The 18740-nt window shown below is 33.5% G+C and overlaps 1 protein-coding gene and 1 long non-coding RNA gene across 4 annotated transcripts; one reads left to right on the top strand and one right to left on the bottom strand.

Annotated features, from left to right (window-relative positions):
- Nucleotides 1-3195: 3195 nt before the first annotated feature.
- On the top strand, nucleotides 3196-12355 carry LOC108035899 (lipoma-preferred partner homolog). 2 transcript variants are annotated; one of them, XM_017111661.3, is made up of 8 exons: nucleotides 3196-3328; nucleotides 3386-3620; nucleotides 7798-8197; nucleotides 8250-8503; nucleotides 9392-9686; nucleotides 9739-10087; nucleotides 10147-10267; nucleotides 10334-12355. In XM_017111661.3, exons 2-8 carry the CDS (start codon nucleotides 3426-3428, stop codon nucleotides 10463-10465), a joined length of 1746 nt encoding a protein of 581 aa, XP_016967150.1. In that variant the 5' UTR covers nucleotides 3196-3328; nucleotides 3386-3425; the 3' UTR covers nucleotides 10466-12355. The 2 variants fall into 2 exon arrangements, with proteins under 2 accessions (XP_016967150.1, XP_050742888.1); XM_050886931.1 differs by lacking the exons at nucleotides 7798-8197; nucleotides 8250-8503.
- Nucleotides 12356-15240: 2885 nt separating this feature from the next.
- On the bottom strand, nucleotides 15241-16996 carry LOC127010941 (uncharacterized). 2 transcript variants are annotated; one of them, XR_007763879.1, is made up of 3 exons: nucleotides 15797-16093; nucleotides 15545-15657; nucleotides 15241-15489 (listed from the first exon to the last, which is right to left on the bottom strand). It is a non-coding gene; the product is annotated as an uncharacterized LOC127010941 (long non-coding RNA). The 2 variants fall into 2 exon arrangements; XR_007763878.1 differs by lacking the exon at nucleotides 15797-16093 and adding an exon at nucleotides 16673-16996 and having other exon boundaries at nucleotides 15245-15489.
- Between the last annotated feature and the right edge of the window lie 1744 nt (nucleotides 16997-18740).

The following is an 18740-nucleotide window of genomic DNA, read 5'->3' as shown; positions in this document are numbered from 1 at the left end:
TATGTTAAAAAACACGGAAAATATAATTTAATTTTAATAATATTTTTTTTTTTTCCCCGATAGTTTCTATGGGAGCTATAAAATATAGTTGTCCGATCCGGCTGGTTCCGACTTATATACTACCTGCAATAGAAAGAAGACTTTTGAGAAAGTTTCAGCCCGATAGCTTCAAAGCTGAGATACAAGTTTGCGTAGAAACGGACAGACGGACGGACAGACAGACATGGCTAGATCGACTCGTTTAGTGATGCTGATCAAGAATATATATACTTTATGGGGTCGGAAACGTTTTCTTCACTGCGTTGCAAACTTCTGACTGAAGTCATTATACCCTCTGCAAAGGTATAAAGCGACACAGCTATAGGCGTATAGCTGACGTTAAAGTAATGGTAGTAATGGTATCTTCAAAAGAATGTTGTTGCCCTTTATTTTATAAGTGTTTGTCCATTTTTGAGGAAATGTAGCTCTTTTGCGCCTCTCCAGTGTTTCTCGTTCAGTATTTTCCTAATGCTAGCTTTAATAAAAAAAAGTGTTATACACCATAAGTTGAGAAATCTTTTCAACTTTAAGTTTCGAAAATAAAAAATAAATTGGGTTTCAGAAAATATTAAAAAAAGGGCACATAAAACTTAACTCTATATTCTTAAAACTTTCGTATTAGGAGAATTTAAGCAAAGAAGACATTTCCATTACCTTTTTATCAACATTTAAGCACATAGCCTTTAAGTTTCGTTTTTGAACCAGCTTTTAAACTGAGCATTAAATTTTAATAAAAATGTGCCATTTCAAATTGTCCAAATATGGTTTGTTAAGGCCTTAGAATGGTACAGGTCTTGAATTTTAATCGTAAATTTGTTTAAGAATTCTCTATGCCAACAGTCACTTTGTTCAAAATTCCTAATTTAAAAAGTTGATCACATTTTACATCACAATTCTTACTTACTTATTTAGCCTGTTAATCCATTCGAAGAAATTAAAAGGGGACCATAAACGTAAAAAAGGTCTGATATCGACTTTTGTGACGAATAATGCTTGTTAAATAAATACACTTTCTGAAATGTTCTCATGCTGCTCCCTTCAAAAAAATATTTTGGGGTCTCGCATTAAAGAAATATTTTATTATTATATATTTTATTATATATTAAGTAAATTAAATTATTATTTCAGATACATATAGCACGTCTCCGTTGCATTAATTGTTTAGAAATTTTACACCTTTTATATCTGGCTTTCTTTTTATTGCCCGCTAAACTAGCGGGCTTTTCTAAAAGTCGTAGAACAAAAGTTTTCTATCTCGAGCTACTATATACACTCATTGGGTTCCCCAAATTCTATAACTAAGATGGGATGCAGACAAACCCACAAAACAAAACTACCAAAATTTTAATTTTGGGAATACGAAGAAAAATTTGTTTTTGGAATTACTTTTGAACGGGACATCAGATTTCAAGAAGAGGTGAAGTGACGAGTATTCTCAGTTAGAATAAAACTATATTAAAAGCCGGGAGCATTTATCCCCACACACTCCAACAGCTCCAATTTTCTAAATTTTTACTTTTATACTTTTACCGCATTTTCTCCCAGACAAATTTATATTTCTAAAGCAGATTTTCAATTCTGCGGCTATATGTATATAGTAGTTGTCTTAGCACCCTCTATTGCGCGCTTCGCCACAACCTGTACCTCCGTCTACAGTTATATGTGTGAGTTGGGTGCCCATTTTTATACCCTTGCAGAGGGTATAATAATTTCAGTCAGAAGTTTGCAACGCAGTGAAAGAAACGTTTCCGATCCCATAAAGTATACATATTCTTCCGTATTTTTTTCATATAACCTTCTAAGCTGAGAAATAACATTTTATAATTAGTTCTGAATTTCGAATTACATTTTATCAAAATCGGACGGCTATATCATACGATCGGAAAATTAGTGATAAAATAATATGAAAAAATTATATGTTATGTTCGGTGTTTTTTAAAATATATTACCTTCTAAACTTGGAAATAACATTTTTTAATTAGTTCTGAATTTCGAATTAAATTTTATCAAATTCGGAAGACTATATCATATAGCTGTAATAGGAACGATTGGAAAATTGGTAGGAAAATAATATATATCAAATTATAGCTTTGGTGCTTTTTGAAACATAACCTTCTTATCTTGGAAATAACATTTTTTAATTAGTTGATGTGTGGTGATGTGTGAACACCATATTAAATATAACTCTAATTCTGGGCTAATATGTTTATCCCACCATGTTGGGTAAGCTTTAGGCTCATAAACCGATTACAATAAAAAAAGTGTTTACATTGGGTTGCTTGCTTTGATACCGAGTAATCAGTGATTACTTTCAAGAATATGACCAACCTGAAGTTTATGTCCTTCTTGGCAAAATTTAGCTCCTGTAACACCAAAACGTGCATACACCAGCTTACAGTAAAATAATGAAGCATTTAAAAACTTATTTAAACTTCTGGAATACGCTGGAATACGAAAAATTCTCGAAAACATATTTTTTTTCTCAGAATGGCTTAACATTTTTTTTATGTAAAAATATCTAAAAGTAAACTTATGTACCTTTCAGGTACATATTTCTTTATGTAGTCGGAATTCAATAACTCATTTTGCATAACATGGTTTTGGATATGTGAATAATACTTTAATTTAATTTAATTTTTTTTATTTATTGTAATTTGATAATGATTAAGCTATTAGAGGGCAACAGCATTATGTCGGTAAAACTGGCATGACAAACCCAGTTTCGATCCGCCTTGCACCCCTTAAAGTCCCACGTTGTCAAATAGAGAATCGGAGCTAGACTGCACATGGCTAAGCATCCGCTACATGAGAAGGAACTCTGAAACTACTAATTAACAATAAACAATAAAAACACCCTCTGAACATACACTGTGGCTTTGCCAACTGTTTGACAGTGAGACCGTTCTACATGCGTTGCGGGCGAACTTTGAAATCTTCGGTCCCACTAGAAGTTCAAAAAATTCCATCGGAACTTAATATTAGGTATTTGCATTTAAAACTTCCAACAACTTCCAAGAGAATAAAAGGTTGCAATTGTATTCGAGGATTTTGTTAAGCATATTCCTTTTTTCTTCATCTATAAAAAAGGTCCACTCTAGGGTAGCCTAATAGTGTGACTCTGCTATAAAGAAATATATATCGATATGTTGGGTTTTACTCGCCACCCTAAGCTGTGCCAGGAATAAAATCAATACATTTCTTAAAAATAAAGTTTAAAACAACCCGGTTGTAAACAAAATTAAGCTGCTCAGGTTTACTACAAATTAAATCCAACACAGAAGAGAAAAAGGTGCGAATGATTTGTATTATAGTGCAGTATTAATTTGAACATATTTGGCCCGTTAAGGGATAGCTCACAGCATAAACAAGTAATAACTCAATTTGGAATGGATTCTGTGGACCAGCAACTTAAGGAGCTGTCCTTTCTAAAAGACTCCCCTTCAAAAACCTCTTCATCTGCTGCCATTGGTCATGTTAACGTTGCGGAGCTAGTTAACAAAATACGTCAAAGGCAAAGTGAATCTTGTACGATGATGGACGGACCTCCCAAGCCACCAAAGAAATATAATGAGTTACCCCAGGTAATTTTTTACTTTATGTGATAGCAAGGAGACCCAAAGGTAATACAGTTCGAAAGCCGACAAAAAAGGTTTTTCCGGCTGCTTTTTGAAGGACGGTGTATGTTGGGGCCTTAGGCATCTGAAGTAGTTTTTATGATAGAAAAAAATTTTAACTGAAATGTATTTTTCTCAACAATACCTATCGATTGATCCAAAAAACATGCCACGCCCACAAACCCGCCAAAAATTGTGGTGGCCACAATTGTCATGTTAGACATTTTTTTGCTAAAATGTGCTGGTCTCATTAAAACCTTTCGATTGACCTAAAAAATATTTGCCCACGCCCACCAGTATGCCCCCAAAGAGCTAAAACGCTTGAAATGTCTGCAGTCCACATAACATACAGTGATGGAAAAAATAATAAAAACGAATTTTCACTTTGGGTTTAAATACGTATTTTTAATAAGGAACGTTGTAATGAGTGGAAGTTTTGATTTTTCTTTAATATATATACATCTATCTTACATACTAGAAAACAAAAATTCATTTAACTTCATTGATTTAGCTAAAAAATTTAACTAAAGTTAAGTTTTATGTTTTTGACCTGGAAATAAAAATAGAAACGAAATGACTAATCTTTATCCAAATTGACTAGATTAGCAAAATTTACCATGAAATGTTTTTAGTTTTGATATTTTGTTGCGTTACCACTGTTTTTCAACACGGCAGCACACCTACGAGGCATAGACTCCACCAAATTGGAGCATATTGCTGGCTCAATGGAGTACCACTCTTTCTGAACTTTCTCCCACAAATGCTCCTTATTTTTTGGTTGAAAACCACTTAAACGTTTTTTTAGAATGCCCCACAAATGCTCAATGGGGTTTAAGTCCGGTGACTGAGCTGGCCAATCCATAACGTGGACTTTATTGTCCTGGAACCAATTTTTCGCAAGCTTCGATGTGTGTTTGGGATCATTATCCTGCATGAATTCCCACTTTAAAGGCATTTCATCTTTGGCATATGGTAACATAACCTCCTTCATTATGTTTACATAGTCTGTAGCACACGTTACGGATGCGTTCATGTAGTTTTTAAGATCCTTCGAAGAAAAAAATGGCTCCTTTTTCGACTTTCTTATAAGGCTCGTGTCAAATTTTGTAGAAGTGGCTCGCTTTCTTCCACGTTTCTCCTGTTCAGCTTGATAGTGGATAGCAGAAAACACTTTTTTTTTGAGCATTCTAATAGTTTTGCAATTTGTGCCATGGATTGGCCTTCTGCCTTTAATTTGAGGATTAGATTCCTCTCTACTATAGTGCAATGTGTTCCACGACCCATTTTGACGCTTTTAACAATATTAAATGATAAATTGAACAAAAAATAACACTCCTTGTAATAAAAATACTGAAAACAATACCTTTTATTTGAATTTAAACGAAGAATAACCACAGATTTCGACCAAATGCAATCGCGTTTCTATTATTTTTTTCAACCCAAACACGAGGTCTTCTGACAAATTTCCATGATTAAGAAAAATTGCAAACGAAAAGCGTTCAAAAAGGAGATTGTGATTAAGTACCGTTATCAATGTTACCAACCCAATGGGTTTCATAAATATTCCTAAAGGTAGAACTTAAAAAAAAAGAGAAATAGTTATATTCGTTTCTATTATTCCATCACTGTATACAGAAATAGTCGATGCACTCGACTATAGCGATCTTCCTTGTTTTATAGCCGAAACATGATGGTTAATACATAGATACCTAAGCATTATAATTGTTCTTTTCCTGCATATAATATTCGAACTTCAGTCAACATTAATATTATTTATTAATATTCCTTTTATCCAAATACATTTTGTTGAATATTAAGTGTAATATAGCACACGGAGTAAAGATCTTCCACTTCAAAACTCTAAGTGCCTATACCAACTTTTAATTTTTTGTAGGAAAAGTGGTTAGATGAATTGTGTACAAATTTTTTAGGGATACCACAAAATTAAGGTATTAATTTCAATGCTTTTTTTTTAATATGTGTACCTATCTATTAAATTTTATAAAAAATGTGCTCCAAGCTTAAAAATAATTGGTTTAGTCGCTTAGAAATTTCCCGACTGCGAGCACCCACTTTTTGGTTTGTTTGGAAAATAACGTTTGACAATCCGCATTTGAAAGAAGAAAATATATTATATATTAGAATAAGAATAAGAATATAAATTCTTTATTATTATTATAAATATTATTCTTGATCAGCGTCACTAGACGAGTCGATCTAGCCATGTCCGTCTGTCTGTCCGTTTCTACGCAACCTCTACTATGTTTATACGATAGGAATCACGATTTCTTAAAAGCGCGAGCACCCACTTTTTGGTTTGTTTGGAAAATAACGTTTGACAATCCGCATTTGAAAGAAGAAAATATATTATATATTAGAATAAGAATAAGAATATAAATTCTTTATTATTATTATAAATATTATTCTTGATCAGCGTCACTAGACGAGTCGATCTAGCCATGTCCGTCTGTCTGTCCGTTTCTACGCAACCTCTACTATGTTTATACGATAGGAATCACGATTTCTTAAAAGCGCGATATAGAAATAACCACTGTTAATACGACACATATGAATTCGTGAATTGCTTTCAGTATAGATGCCAGAAAAAGAATTAAAAAAAAGTATATCTTTGGTGTTTTTAACATATAACCTTCTAAGCTTGGAAATAACATTTTTTATTTAGTTCTGAATTTCAATTTAATTTTTATAATAATTGGACGACTGTGTCATATAGCTGTTATAGGAGCGATCGGAAAATTGGTGAAAAAATAATATGAAACAAATTATAGCTTTGGTGCTTTTTGACATATAACCTCCTACGCTTGGAAAAATCAATTTTTGGTGGGAAAATAATAAGAAACAAATTATTTATTAACAATTTAATAAAAATCGGAATACTCTAACATATAGATGTTAAAAAAAAGCCTGAAGTCAGCAACAATCCTTAAAAATTTTACATGGTGTTGATTATTTCTTATAACTGCAAGGGTATACAAACTTCAGCTTGCCGAAGTTAAATTCCTTTCTTGTTCTGAATATTTTTAATTGTATAATAAAGTAAAATGCTCATCTCAACAAAAAGGTCAAAAAAATAAATTTTTTTACAAGCGGTCAAAGTCCTTATAAGAAAAATAAATGGAAAATATTGCTATTGCTATACTGCCATTTTTTTTTTCGAGATCACATCATTTATTCGGACTATAAGGCTATATTTTGCATCAGAGGCAGACACCTTAGCAATTGTTCCATCGCATAACGTTTTCCGCAGATGTTAAGGTCATACAAGTATCCACGGTTATTGCGGAAATTCATATATTTTCTATGATGAACGTAGGTTATTTTTTAAGTTTCTGGAGTAGGTGATTTCTAGCCAAACTTTGACTAAGTGGCCTTATTCCCAAAAATAAATAATATACAACTTCTTCGAGTGTGCCCACGTTTGATATCGATTAAAGATTTTTCATAAAATTGCCTTATCCAAAAAAATGAAATAAACTCTTAAAAATTTTCGTTTAATCATTTTTCAACGTGGAGTATCACTACTATTGCGAGACATACCAGAAGATAGCATTCGATAATGCTTAAGTGCCTACCTGGCCTTAAAAAAGTGTTGTTCTTATTGGAAAATTTTACAATCGCTCAAAAAAAAAGGTCGTACTGATGGACAAATTTAAACATTAAACGAGCATATTGGTTTTTGAAGTCGAGCCAAATCAAACAAAAATTGTTTGTGCAAAAATAGATAACACTTGTCATGATAACACTGTTGTGGTACACCACAATTTGCGTGTCCGAACACTTCTGAGGAATTTGAAAAGCGAAGAAGAGAAGACGGATAATGATCCACTATGCACCCTGACAATGTGAGCTTTCCCACATCTGCAGAAGCCAACGGCTTTTAGGCGGCGCGGCGCCGCTCGGTTTCTACCGCTTAGAGAAGTTTGTATTTAATAAAATGGAAGCCCGCACACTGACGCAGCGCGTCACAGCGCGAATGTTTAAAGCACCGTTCGAGAGGCATTTGTCGCTCCGCACGGGACGTTTAAATTATATATAATATTATTTTGTATATTTTTAATTAAATATAAATAAAATGTTTTTAAAATATGGCTGTATACATGTAGTATGTGTGTCTTTTTAACAGGTTCCATCAAGTAAACAGGTTTCTTGTTCGCGGGAACCGCTGTATTCAAAACCTCTTTTTGGAATTGACAAAACAATGAATGGACCCATGCCTTTCAGAAAACTCAACAATTCTAATTTGGGAATTGCTGAAATGTCAATTAACAGAAAGACAACTTTGGACAATCCAGCAATATTGGAACAGCAATTGGAAGCTCTGGCCTACCACAAACTTCAAATGGAAAAAAAGGGACTTTTAGGAGTGCAAGTTAAAGCATCACAATCTGCAAACAGTTTCGCAGAGTCCCCATCAGGCACGCTGAGCAAAAGCTTAATATATGGAAATATAAATATAGAAAAAGCAAAACAAACAAAGGAGATAGGTATTTCTTCAAGTACCTACTCAAATGTTCACAAAACTGGTAAGTTATTATATTAAAAAATATGTATTAAATTAATAACTAAATCATGTAGAGTTCAAAGACATGAGCCCGTCACGTAAAACGCTGTCCGTTTGCACAAATTTGTTATCAGAACACGAAGTAGAGGATGACCTGCTGCCACCTCCGAGCCCAGAGAGCGCTGTGAGCTCTTCTTATAGCGAGCTTCGGCAAGCCTCTACTGCTTTTAACAAGCCAACAGGTTCTCTGCAAAATAAGCATAAAATAATTCCTTCGTTACAAATATATGCAAACCAATATGAGCTGCAACATGGTGCTATAATGAAGGTAAACAATTTTTGTATTATTTAAAGGGGTCGGCCCGTGTTAAAGCCTTGGTTAAAGTCGTGGTTTGAAAGTAGAAATAAGAATAGCGCACTGTAATTTTGTCGAATAAAAATCCTTTTAACAACATGTTCTACATAAGTTTTAGATATGATTAATGCAATAAAAAATTCGACTTTGTCGACCTCAACACGAGACGACTCCATCAACTTGGAAAAAGGGCGTTAAACCAGATGCACTCTTTTTAACAGTGTTAATAAAAGCACTTGAAGAATGAAAATGTTTAGATCAGGCTGCTGTATACTACAGCTGTTTCTTAATTAATGCGCCACAAAAAGCTTATCAAAAGGATCGCCCTTTTCTTTTATATAACATAGTTTTAGTGTTGGTTACTAACTAATTCCTTGTTTGTTTTTTTAGTACAAGTTTAAAATACTGCAAAACGATATTTATGTTAAATATATATATATATATGTATATAAAAAATTATATATATACATAACGGACGCTATAGTCTAGTACCTCGACTTAAATACTCTTTATATATCTTAAAAGAGACCTAATAACAAGGTTAAAAAATATTGACAATTTTACCTTATAGAAACAAAAGTTGTGATATCAACTTTTACTGCAACTAATAATTAAATATTTCCTAAATTCATTGAAAAATCGAAAATTGTTGTTGGGGTCAGAAAATATTAAATTGTAAACAAAATTTATTTCTAATGGTTACTGTGATAGTTTCATATCAATGTTAATAAACCATTGTTTTATCTTTAGCAAATATTAGCGATTTTAGGTTGAATACAAATTTATCGTTTTAAAAAGTAAAACTAAAACAAAGTGAAATAGAAAAAAGGTTTAAAAAATCTTTTTTATTAATTGTTTCAGAGTTCTACTTATGATTCAATATATGAGCCTATAAACCCTCGTCCTTCTGGAGACATGTTGCACCGGGAAAGATGTAATCTGTATGGGTCATCCATCAATGATAATAATATTTCAGGCAGTTTCGGTGACGTAAATATTTCGAATTCAGTGGAAGCGAGCCATTCGTTATTATACGCGAATGATAACTGTCTAAGCACATGCTATATTGGAAAAACTACTCATAAAAATAATGAAAAGGGACTTAGTAACTATATATCTACAGCCCCCGATCCAATACAAGAATTTGAAAACTACGGTAAGCTAAGATATAAAAATTTTTTTAATAAAACATCCATTTCTTCTAACAGGTAGATGTGTTAAATGCAATTCACGTGTACTAGGAGAGAGTAGTGGGTGTACAGCAATGGATCAAATATACCATATTTCATGCTTTACTTGCACAGACTGTCAAATAAACTTACAGGGAAAACCATTCTACGCATTAGACGGCAAACCATACTGTGAATATGATTATTTACAAACACTGGAAAAATGTTCGGTTTGCATGAAGCCCATTTTGGAAAGAATTCTTAGAGCTACCGGAAAGCCATACCATCCTCAATGTTTTACATGTGTTGTCTGTGGAATAAGCTTAGATGGGCTATTATTTACAGTTGATGCTACTAATCAAAACTATTGTATTACAGATTTTCATAGGTAGGTAGTTTTATTTGTTGAACGATATGCCTTATTGATTCATTAATATAAAATCAAAGAAAATTTGCTCCTCGCTGTTGTGTCTGCAAACAACCAATCATGCCAGATGCTGGACAAGAAGAAACGGTCAGAGTGGTGGCCTTAGATCGAAGCTTTCACCTCGAGTGCTATAAGTGCGAGGTAACGTAACTTAATTACTTTTTAACAAAAAAATTATAATATCTAATTTGTTTTTAAATATATTAGGACTGTGGGCTATTACTGTCATCTGAAGCTGAAGGCCGCGGATGTTATCCCCTAGATGATCACGTTTTATGTAAGAGCTGCAATGCCCAACGTGTTCAGGCTTTAACAAAGCGCATGACATCGGAACATTAAAAATAGTTATTATCGTACTATTGAGTTGTTAAAAACCCGTTTTTTATTTTAATTTATAAGGCAGAGTATTTAACAACACAACCTAAAATTGAATAATTGATAATACCTAAACGAAAACGCATAATTTAGGCATTTTATTTATTTATTAATATGTTCAAAGAAATATGACCCTTTTAGCAAATCATCTCACTATTAGACAAAATATCTATAAACTAGGTGTCAGGTAAAATTTTTCCCACAGGCTGCTGTGTTTACATATTTGATGAAAAATAAACTAAAGAAATGAATTTGCTATTTGCCTCTCTTGTAAAATCACTATTACGAGGCACTGAACGACTATAGCGGTCTTCCATGTATGAACATAAATTCTGATAGTTGCAAATTTCTATAAAGGCAACTATTCCTACACGCGATTTAAGCACTATGGGTGTTTGTGGGTGTCACTTTCTTATTCAAGAACTATACATTTCAATTAAAATATTTGAGAAAATTCGCGGACATAACTAGACCGACTCGGCTGGTAAACTCGATCAAAACAAGAAAAAAGTTAACTTTGCAAGCCAAAGCTTGTATACTCCTGCAGTTATAGGAAAGCAGTGTTAAAGAAAATACGATCAAAATAAACAAAGCTAAATTTAAAAAAAAAATAAATATTTCATTATTGATCGCACCTTTAACACCTTTTTTGTTTAATATCAGAGGTTTTCGTTTTAAACATAAATTATGTAACACATATACTTTCCCAATATTCGTAGAATTCAAGTTTCTTATGGGAAACTGTTTATAAGAAATTAATTAATATAAAAGAGAATTGATACACAAAAATATCAAAAGCTCAGTCAGTGTTATATGTTCTGAACTAGTAAACGTTTCCATTTTTGTTGACTAATAACTTTAAAGGGTAACATTTTTAAATAATTAAAATTTAGTTTAGATACGCAAAAAAAGTCAATATTCACGCAGTGTTATATGGTCTAAACTGGTAAATGTGTCAAATTTTGTTTAAATTTAATTTTAAATCGTTTTAGCCGTTTAAACGTTGGTATTAACACAAATCGAGTTCAAAGGGAAATACCTTTCTAACAACGTATAGCCAAATCCTGTAGCTTCAGTAGTTCACAAGGAATGAGTATACAACATTTTGCTATTTATAGATGTTTTCTCGCCGAAGTAGATAGTTTTTCCAAAAGTGGTAAAACTAATGTTTGTCATATTGAGCTGTTTAACATCGTCTAGAATCAGGACTCTAAAATAACGTTTTGAGACAAACTGACAAAAAAATACAATTATTATTTTGAGAAGACTCCCAAAGTCTTGTTTTGACAGTTGAGGTGTCATTCGATGCGCATTTTAATAGAGAATACAACTAGGTCAATAGTGGGGTATTTATCCCCAGCCCCAACACATTAAATTTTTACTATTACACTTTCCCCACCCTTTTACCAGAACAAATTGATTTTCTTAAAATCTTAGTATGCAATTCTTCATATACTAAATGCAATACCTTTCTATTGATGTATCACTAGTAACAATCGAACGATTACTGTAGATTTTCATTTCTTCGTGATAGTAAGTAATCGCCTTCGTACACCCTCCTGGTGCGCTTCGACAAGTGGACTACCGTCCACGGTGATATGTATGTCCGCTTGTTCCAAAGGATATAGTCGTCCGACCTTGGTAAAATTAAATTCGAGTTCTCAACTAATCAAAATATATTATTTCCAAGCGTAGCGTTAAAGAACACCAATGATATAATTTAAAACAAAAAAATAAATTAATTTCGGCAAACCGAAGTTTGTAGTTATAAGAAATAATCAACGTTAGTGTCACCATGTGAAATTATTAAGGCTTCTTGATGGCTTCATTGATATTAAATAATATATATTTAAAGCTATCGGGCTGAAACTTTCCCAAAAGTCTTCTTTCTATTACAGGTAGTATATAATTAGGAACCAGTCGGATCGGACAACTATATCATATACATAGGAAGTATCGGGTAAAAAATTTAAAAAAAAATATATATCTATGATGTTTTTAAACACGCTACGTTTGAAAATAACATTTTTTAATTGGTTTTGAATTTCGAATTAAATTTTATCAAAATCTGACAACTAAATCATATATCTGCCATGGGACCGATCGGAAAATTAGTAGTAAAATAATATGAAAAAATTAAATCTTTGGTGTTTTTTATCATATAACCTTTTAAACTTGGAAATAATCTTTTTAAATTATTTCTGAATTTCGAATTAAATTTTATCAAAATCGGACGACTATATCATATAGCTGTCATAGAATCGATCGCAAAATTGGTGGGAAAATAATAAGAAACAAACTATAGGTTTTTGGGCTTTTTGAGATATTATATTATTGGGCATATAATTTTTTATTTATAAGTTGACACCATCACTGTGAACGGAAGTCCACGTAGTGGCGAAGCGCACCAGAAGGGTGGCGAAGGCGACTAATATATATACACGAAGAAATGAAAATCTACAGTAATCGTCGATGGTTACGAGTAATACATCAATTGAAAGGTATTGCAAAAAAAGAGGATTCACCTGTACTGTCACTTCGAATACGCGTCGAATGACACAATGACAACTGTCAAAATCGGATGCTCCGTTCAGACTTCTCAAATAAACTTCTTAAAATGGAATAATAATTCCGTATGTCAGTTTGTCTGTCCCAAAATTATGTTTTAGGATCATGAAAATTTAAGATGATGTTTACCATTTTTGGAAAAACTAGCTAGTTTTGCGAGAAAACAGCTATAAATAGCTCAATTTTGTGTACTCGCAACTTGTGAACTACCTAAGTTAGAGGCTTGTGCTATATATATATATGGACGTTGATGCACTTCGAACAGCACAAACAAGTGGCCCAACGACACCAAGCAGGTGCTTGTTACGCGCGGGGCCCTTTTATCAATTTGGGCAAAAAATGCGAATTCGCGAGGAAGATACATACATAAAACAAATAGAGACGGAACACAAATGAAAATATAAAGCATAACTAAGAATTAAGCAAATGATTTGAAATATTAGTTTTTAATACCGGGATAGATGTTGAAATGCAAATTAAATGATAAAGTTTATTATAGTTATTACATAGAACGCGAAAGTGCTCGTGCAGACAAAAATTTGATGTACATCGTGGCAAATTTAGAGAATAATAATTTCGTGATAGTCTAACGGGAACGTTGAATGTTAGGCGGCTTAAAAGTTCTGCAGAATCAATGTCACCTCTTATAAGATTTTGTATAAAAATAGTACCAAGCATTGTTCTACGATTTACAAGTGTAGGTAAATTAAGCATTGTAATCTACTCTCGTAGGAAGGAAGCCTTACGTTTTGATCCCAGTTCAAACTACGCAGGGCAAATAAAAGAAATTTTGTTGTACCGACTCAATACGGTCGATGTGCACTTGATATTGTGGACTCCAAACCGACGAACAATATTTCAAAATAGGACGGACAAGGGAGGTAAATAATAATTTGGTCGTATAGGGGTCATCAAATTCTTTTGACCAACGCTTTATAAACCCAAGAACACTCATGGTTTGGTTAACAGTGGACATAATGTGGCAGTCAAATTTAAGTTTAGGGTCAAGAAGAACACCTAAATCGTTAACTGAATAAATACGGTCAAGTGGCGTATTTTTAAGAAAGTAACCGATAAACGTAGGAGTACCCCTATAAAAAGTCATAACGTTGCATTTTAGGCAGTTCAAATTTAAAAGGTTGTACTCACACCATCCATGAAAACAATCAATATCCGACTGTAAGTTAAATGCCGACGCTATATCATTATATGATAAACAAAACTTAACATCATCAGCATACATTAGTACACGAGAATGTGTTATGATTAAGGGAAGATCGTTAATAAACAAAGTAAACAGCAAAGGGCCCAAATGACTACCCTGACGCACTCCAGATGTCACGTAGATCAATTTTGAAACAGCATTCTTGAATTTAACCCTCTGAGTCCTACCGTTCAAGTAACTTGAAATCCAAGATAATAGATTACCAGGAAACCCAAGCTGATCTAATTTAAATAAAAGAAGTGAGTGGTTAAAGGAGTCAAAGGCCTTACTAAAATCTGTATATACAATGTCAGTCTCCATTTTTTTCTTAAACCCATTTATTACAATAGATGACAATTCAAGAAGGTTGGTGGTGGTCGATCTTCGCTTAACAAAACCTTGCTGACACGGTGATATAAGCGAGGAACATAAATGTTGCAAATGAGAAGTGATAATACCTTCAAATGCTTTAGGAATTGTTGACAATTTAGAAATACCTCTATAATTTTGGGCATCTGCCTTCGCACCTTTTTTATGGAGTGGAATAATAAAAGAGTTCTTCCAAATAGAAGGAAAAACTTATGATGAAATAGACAAATTAAAAAGTTTATGAGTCGGTTTACAAATGGTTAACGCACAAAACTTAACCACACATCCAGGAAGTCCATCTGGACCGGGAGAAAATGTTGGCGTTGTTGTCGCTAAATCTCTTACGAGAGAGCTTTCGGTGATTACAGGGGAGAAGATACAATTTGCCCTATTTAATGGATTAGGGTAGTTAGAATTTGACAAAGCTGTCGAACTAAAAGTAGTTTGGAAAAACTCAGCAAATAAATCAGCAATTTCAGAATCCGTCGATGCCTCCATTGAGTTTAGACGTACCGATGAAGGCAACGCCGATGCCTTACGCTTGGCATTGACAAAATTGTAAAATTGTTTCGGATCGTTTGAAAATTCAAATTTACATCGACTTAGATACAGAGAGTAGCAATGACTGTTGAGAACATTAAAATCTGTTCGAGCCACAACATATTTCGAAAAAATATAATGAGAAATCATATCGTTAAGTTTATTATAGTTACATTTACGAAAACATCTCATTTAAATTGGAGAAACTAAAGGATAGAGGGTATCAGAGCAGGGGAGGCAAATTGTCAGTTCCATAGTAGGATGATATAGGTCTTCAGGTACAACAAGAGCGTGATTTCAGATGGGTCTGAAACAAACACAAGATCTAATTGTCTTCTTAAGGAATTTTTTATAAAGCTTACTTGCTGTAACGATAATTCTAAAAGGCCATCCACAAAATCATGCGCGGATAACGGCATAGCGACAAATGAGTCAGTAGGAGGAGACCAAGAAATATCAGGTAGGTTAAAGTTACCTAAACAATCAAAAGGTCTCTGTTAGAAAGAAGGGATAAAACAGATTTTATTGCAGACAGATGATGCTCATAAATTACTAGGTCAGAGCCAGGTGGAACATGTAACAAAAACAGATAACGATTGCAAAGAAACTTTTACACTTAGAAATTCAATTTCATTGGGTATATGAATGAGAGTTCTTTCAGATGTTAGGCTAGAGGTAACGGCAATCAGGACACCAGTGAAAGTTTCTTACGCTCCCCAGCAGCAGTCTGAACCTCACTAGGCTGAGATCCAAGATCGGTGCCTACAGTACCTATAGGAACGGTCGGCACTGATTTCTTTGACTTAGCCAGTACAGAAGCTTTTAGTCCGGAAACATGGGCTACACTTGAGCTAGCTGTATCAATACGCACAGTTGGTTCGCTTAACCCTGTGTCGACAGGAACTGCTGCTACCAACTCTGCCGGTGAATCCTGCACATTTGTCGTGCATCATCGAATCGCAGAGCCAGCAAAAAATAAAGGGCTCTTTCGTAGAAGACGCAAGTGTGCAGTTTTTCTTAGAACAGACAAGGGCCATTATAAGACAAACAAATGAAATAAAATATCAAAAATACCTCGATGTAAATTTGGCACTGGGATTAAATTCAAAAATCACAAAAGCACAAAACACACAAAAAAAATAAGAACGCGAGATCGCGAAAATTTATCAAAACGTAAGAGAGCACGAGAGAGAGAAAAAAATATTCTATCGACTGAGCGTGGCTTGTGCAACACTAACAACTTTCAGTACGAACAAATACAAAGTAAATCAAGCAAGAGAGAGAGAGAGAGAGTTGCAGAAAATAGCACCGAAAAATTCTACTAGAAATTCAGATGGTGCATAGAGAGCAGGTTACAGATATAAAATAGAGCGAGGGAGATTTAGAGAGAGTAAAAGAGTTTTAGCAAGTTTAGGAGCGTATGTTACAAAAACAAAGCTATGGGATTAAACAAATCTAATAGAAATGTTAAAATAACTATTACCACGTACCCGTTACTGGGAGATCTATTTAGAATTACTAGCACAATTGTTAGAATAATCTTTGTAAATAAATACACACAGAACACTCGCACAAAAATCACTGGAAAAGACAAAAACTCGGAGCACAAAAGTAAACACAGCTGTTCACAAGCGACGATAAATCGATATTGTCGATATATGTTGTTAGAAAGGTATTTCGTAATACTATTTAGTCTTTCAAATATGATTTCCCTAAATATCACCGTTTATGGGCGAAAGTTCTTTTATTCCGATTTTTTTTTTACTTTTTCCTATATCTCAAAAGCGGAAATAACGATTTCGGGCTAAACTGTTTACCCATTGACATTCCTTAACGTTTTACATGCAACATAACGTGACGTTTAAAATTTGTATTTAACAAAAATGGCCACATGTACTTTTTCAGAACCTATAAAATTGCCTGAGCTCAATCCATTCATTTTAGGGCCTTAGAATCATTTAAATTGTTATTAACAGTTACACATAAGAAACTTAAATTCTACGGTTTTTGTGAAAATAGCTGAATTATACAAATTGATTTAAAATAAAAACTTCTGATCACTTCTTCTTCTGTTTCCAGGACTCATAAAAAACTGAAAAAAATAGGTATATCACCACGGTGGTTGTACATATATGTGTTTTGGACGTTTCCATTCCGAAGCAAGAAAGAAGTTTCGAAAATCTAGCCAGCTTAGACTAACCTAGCTCTTTGCACCGTAGATTAATAAAGCATTAAAAGTGTCCGTTAATATTTACAGTTACACAAATTAAAGAATTTAAAAAATATCGCATCTAATAAGTACAACCAAGATCTCTGTTCTAAGAAAATGTGAGGGTACTGCCTATCTGTCCTTATGGACGCTGAGAATTCGGAAACTATAAAAGCTAGAAATTTCGGACCTGACATGCAGATTCCTGGGCTTTTAGCGCAGCGCAAGTTTGTTTCAGCTGGGTACCACGCCCACAATCCGCAAAAATCTGTAATCATAATCAAACTAATCATACTTTAATAAGGTTCAGAGGTTTACACCAACCAATTGGACGTGGCCTTGCACATAGAATATACATATATAATTATATGGACGTTCATGCACTTCGAACAGTAACAGTAACAATACAGTCTTACTGACATATGAACAAATTCCAATCTCGAAAAATTGTGGTTTTTCTTGTCTAGTATGGAACGCTTATTATAAATCGTAGGATTAAATTTCTTGATTTAGATTAGTTTCTAAAGTACATTTCTAAGTAAAATGACTTATACAAATTGCTTTCATTGCAAAAGCTTAATAAAGCCATACGAATTTGGACACCTGGTCGTTAAGGTAAATATGAAATCCGACATGGTGGCTTAGACGAAATCCAATAGATGCTCAAACAATATCTATTTATTACCACGATGTTGATGTTTTAGAACAATTAAATAAAGAGTTTTCTCAGGATGGTATGATCACTTAAAGAAACTATCCCTTTCTACACAGGCATCTTGAACCGGACAAACCGGACAAGAGGAAATCGAAATAATATATTTATAATAAAGTGCATTTTTGTTTTTAAATCTATTGAAATGAACCTTAAATGAACGTTGGGCCAAATTCGATTTAACTCAAAAATATCTAAATCGCTTCTTATTGTCTTCGTCCAGGAGCTGTTAGCATTCTAAGAATAGATTGGAAGTTCGATTACTTCGATATTATTAAAATATCAACAATGCCACCTCAAAAAATAATGGTTTGCAAATTTTTTTGGCTAATTTTTATTAGAGGTCAAGTTTGTATAAGACCGCCGAGTGACCTCCGGAGAATGTGCCAACAGAATTATGCTGTTTATAGTCTTTGCACACATCCGCTTAAAATCGTTATAGGAATTTTCAACCCTATTAAACGAAGCCGCTTAAAATCCCTTTTTTAATTTTAAGGGAATTTCTGTGTACGGCCAGTACTCAACCTAACAAATACTGGCCAAGAAAAAAAACGATCTCCGTCGCTACTCATTGTCTTTGTCCTTGATAACAAAGTCTGTAGCCACCGTAGCTATTGCAGCATTTCCTTTTATTCTT

This window comes from Drosophila biarmipes, chromosome 4 (assembly GCF_025231255.1).
Source record: "Drosophila biarmipes strain raj3 chromosome 4, RU_DBia_V1.1, whole genome shotgun sequence".
NCBI classification, from domain to species: Eukaryota; Metazoa; Arthropoda; class Insecta; order Diptera; family Drosophilidae; genus Drosophila; species Drosophila biarmipes.
Note: the sequence above shows the minus strand (reverse complement) of the source record. Positions and strands in the feature narration are given on the sequence as shown.

Bases quoted from the DNA above. Each gene is read 5' to 3' on its own strand.
- LOC108035899 (XM_017111661.3), top strand. From the start codon at position 3,426: ATGGATTCTGTGGACCAGCAACTTAAGGAGCTGTCCTTTCTAAAAGAC. The intron at 8,504-9,391 runs GTAAACAATTTT...TAATTGTTTCAG, and splicing joins AACATGGTGCTATAATGAAG to AGTTCTACTTATGATTCAAT. The intron at 9,687-9,738 runs GTAAGCTAAGAT...TTCTTCTAACAG, and splicing joins ACAAGAATTTGAAAACTACG to GTAGATGTGTTAAATGCAAT.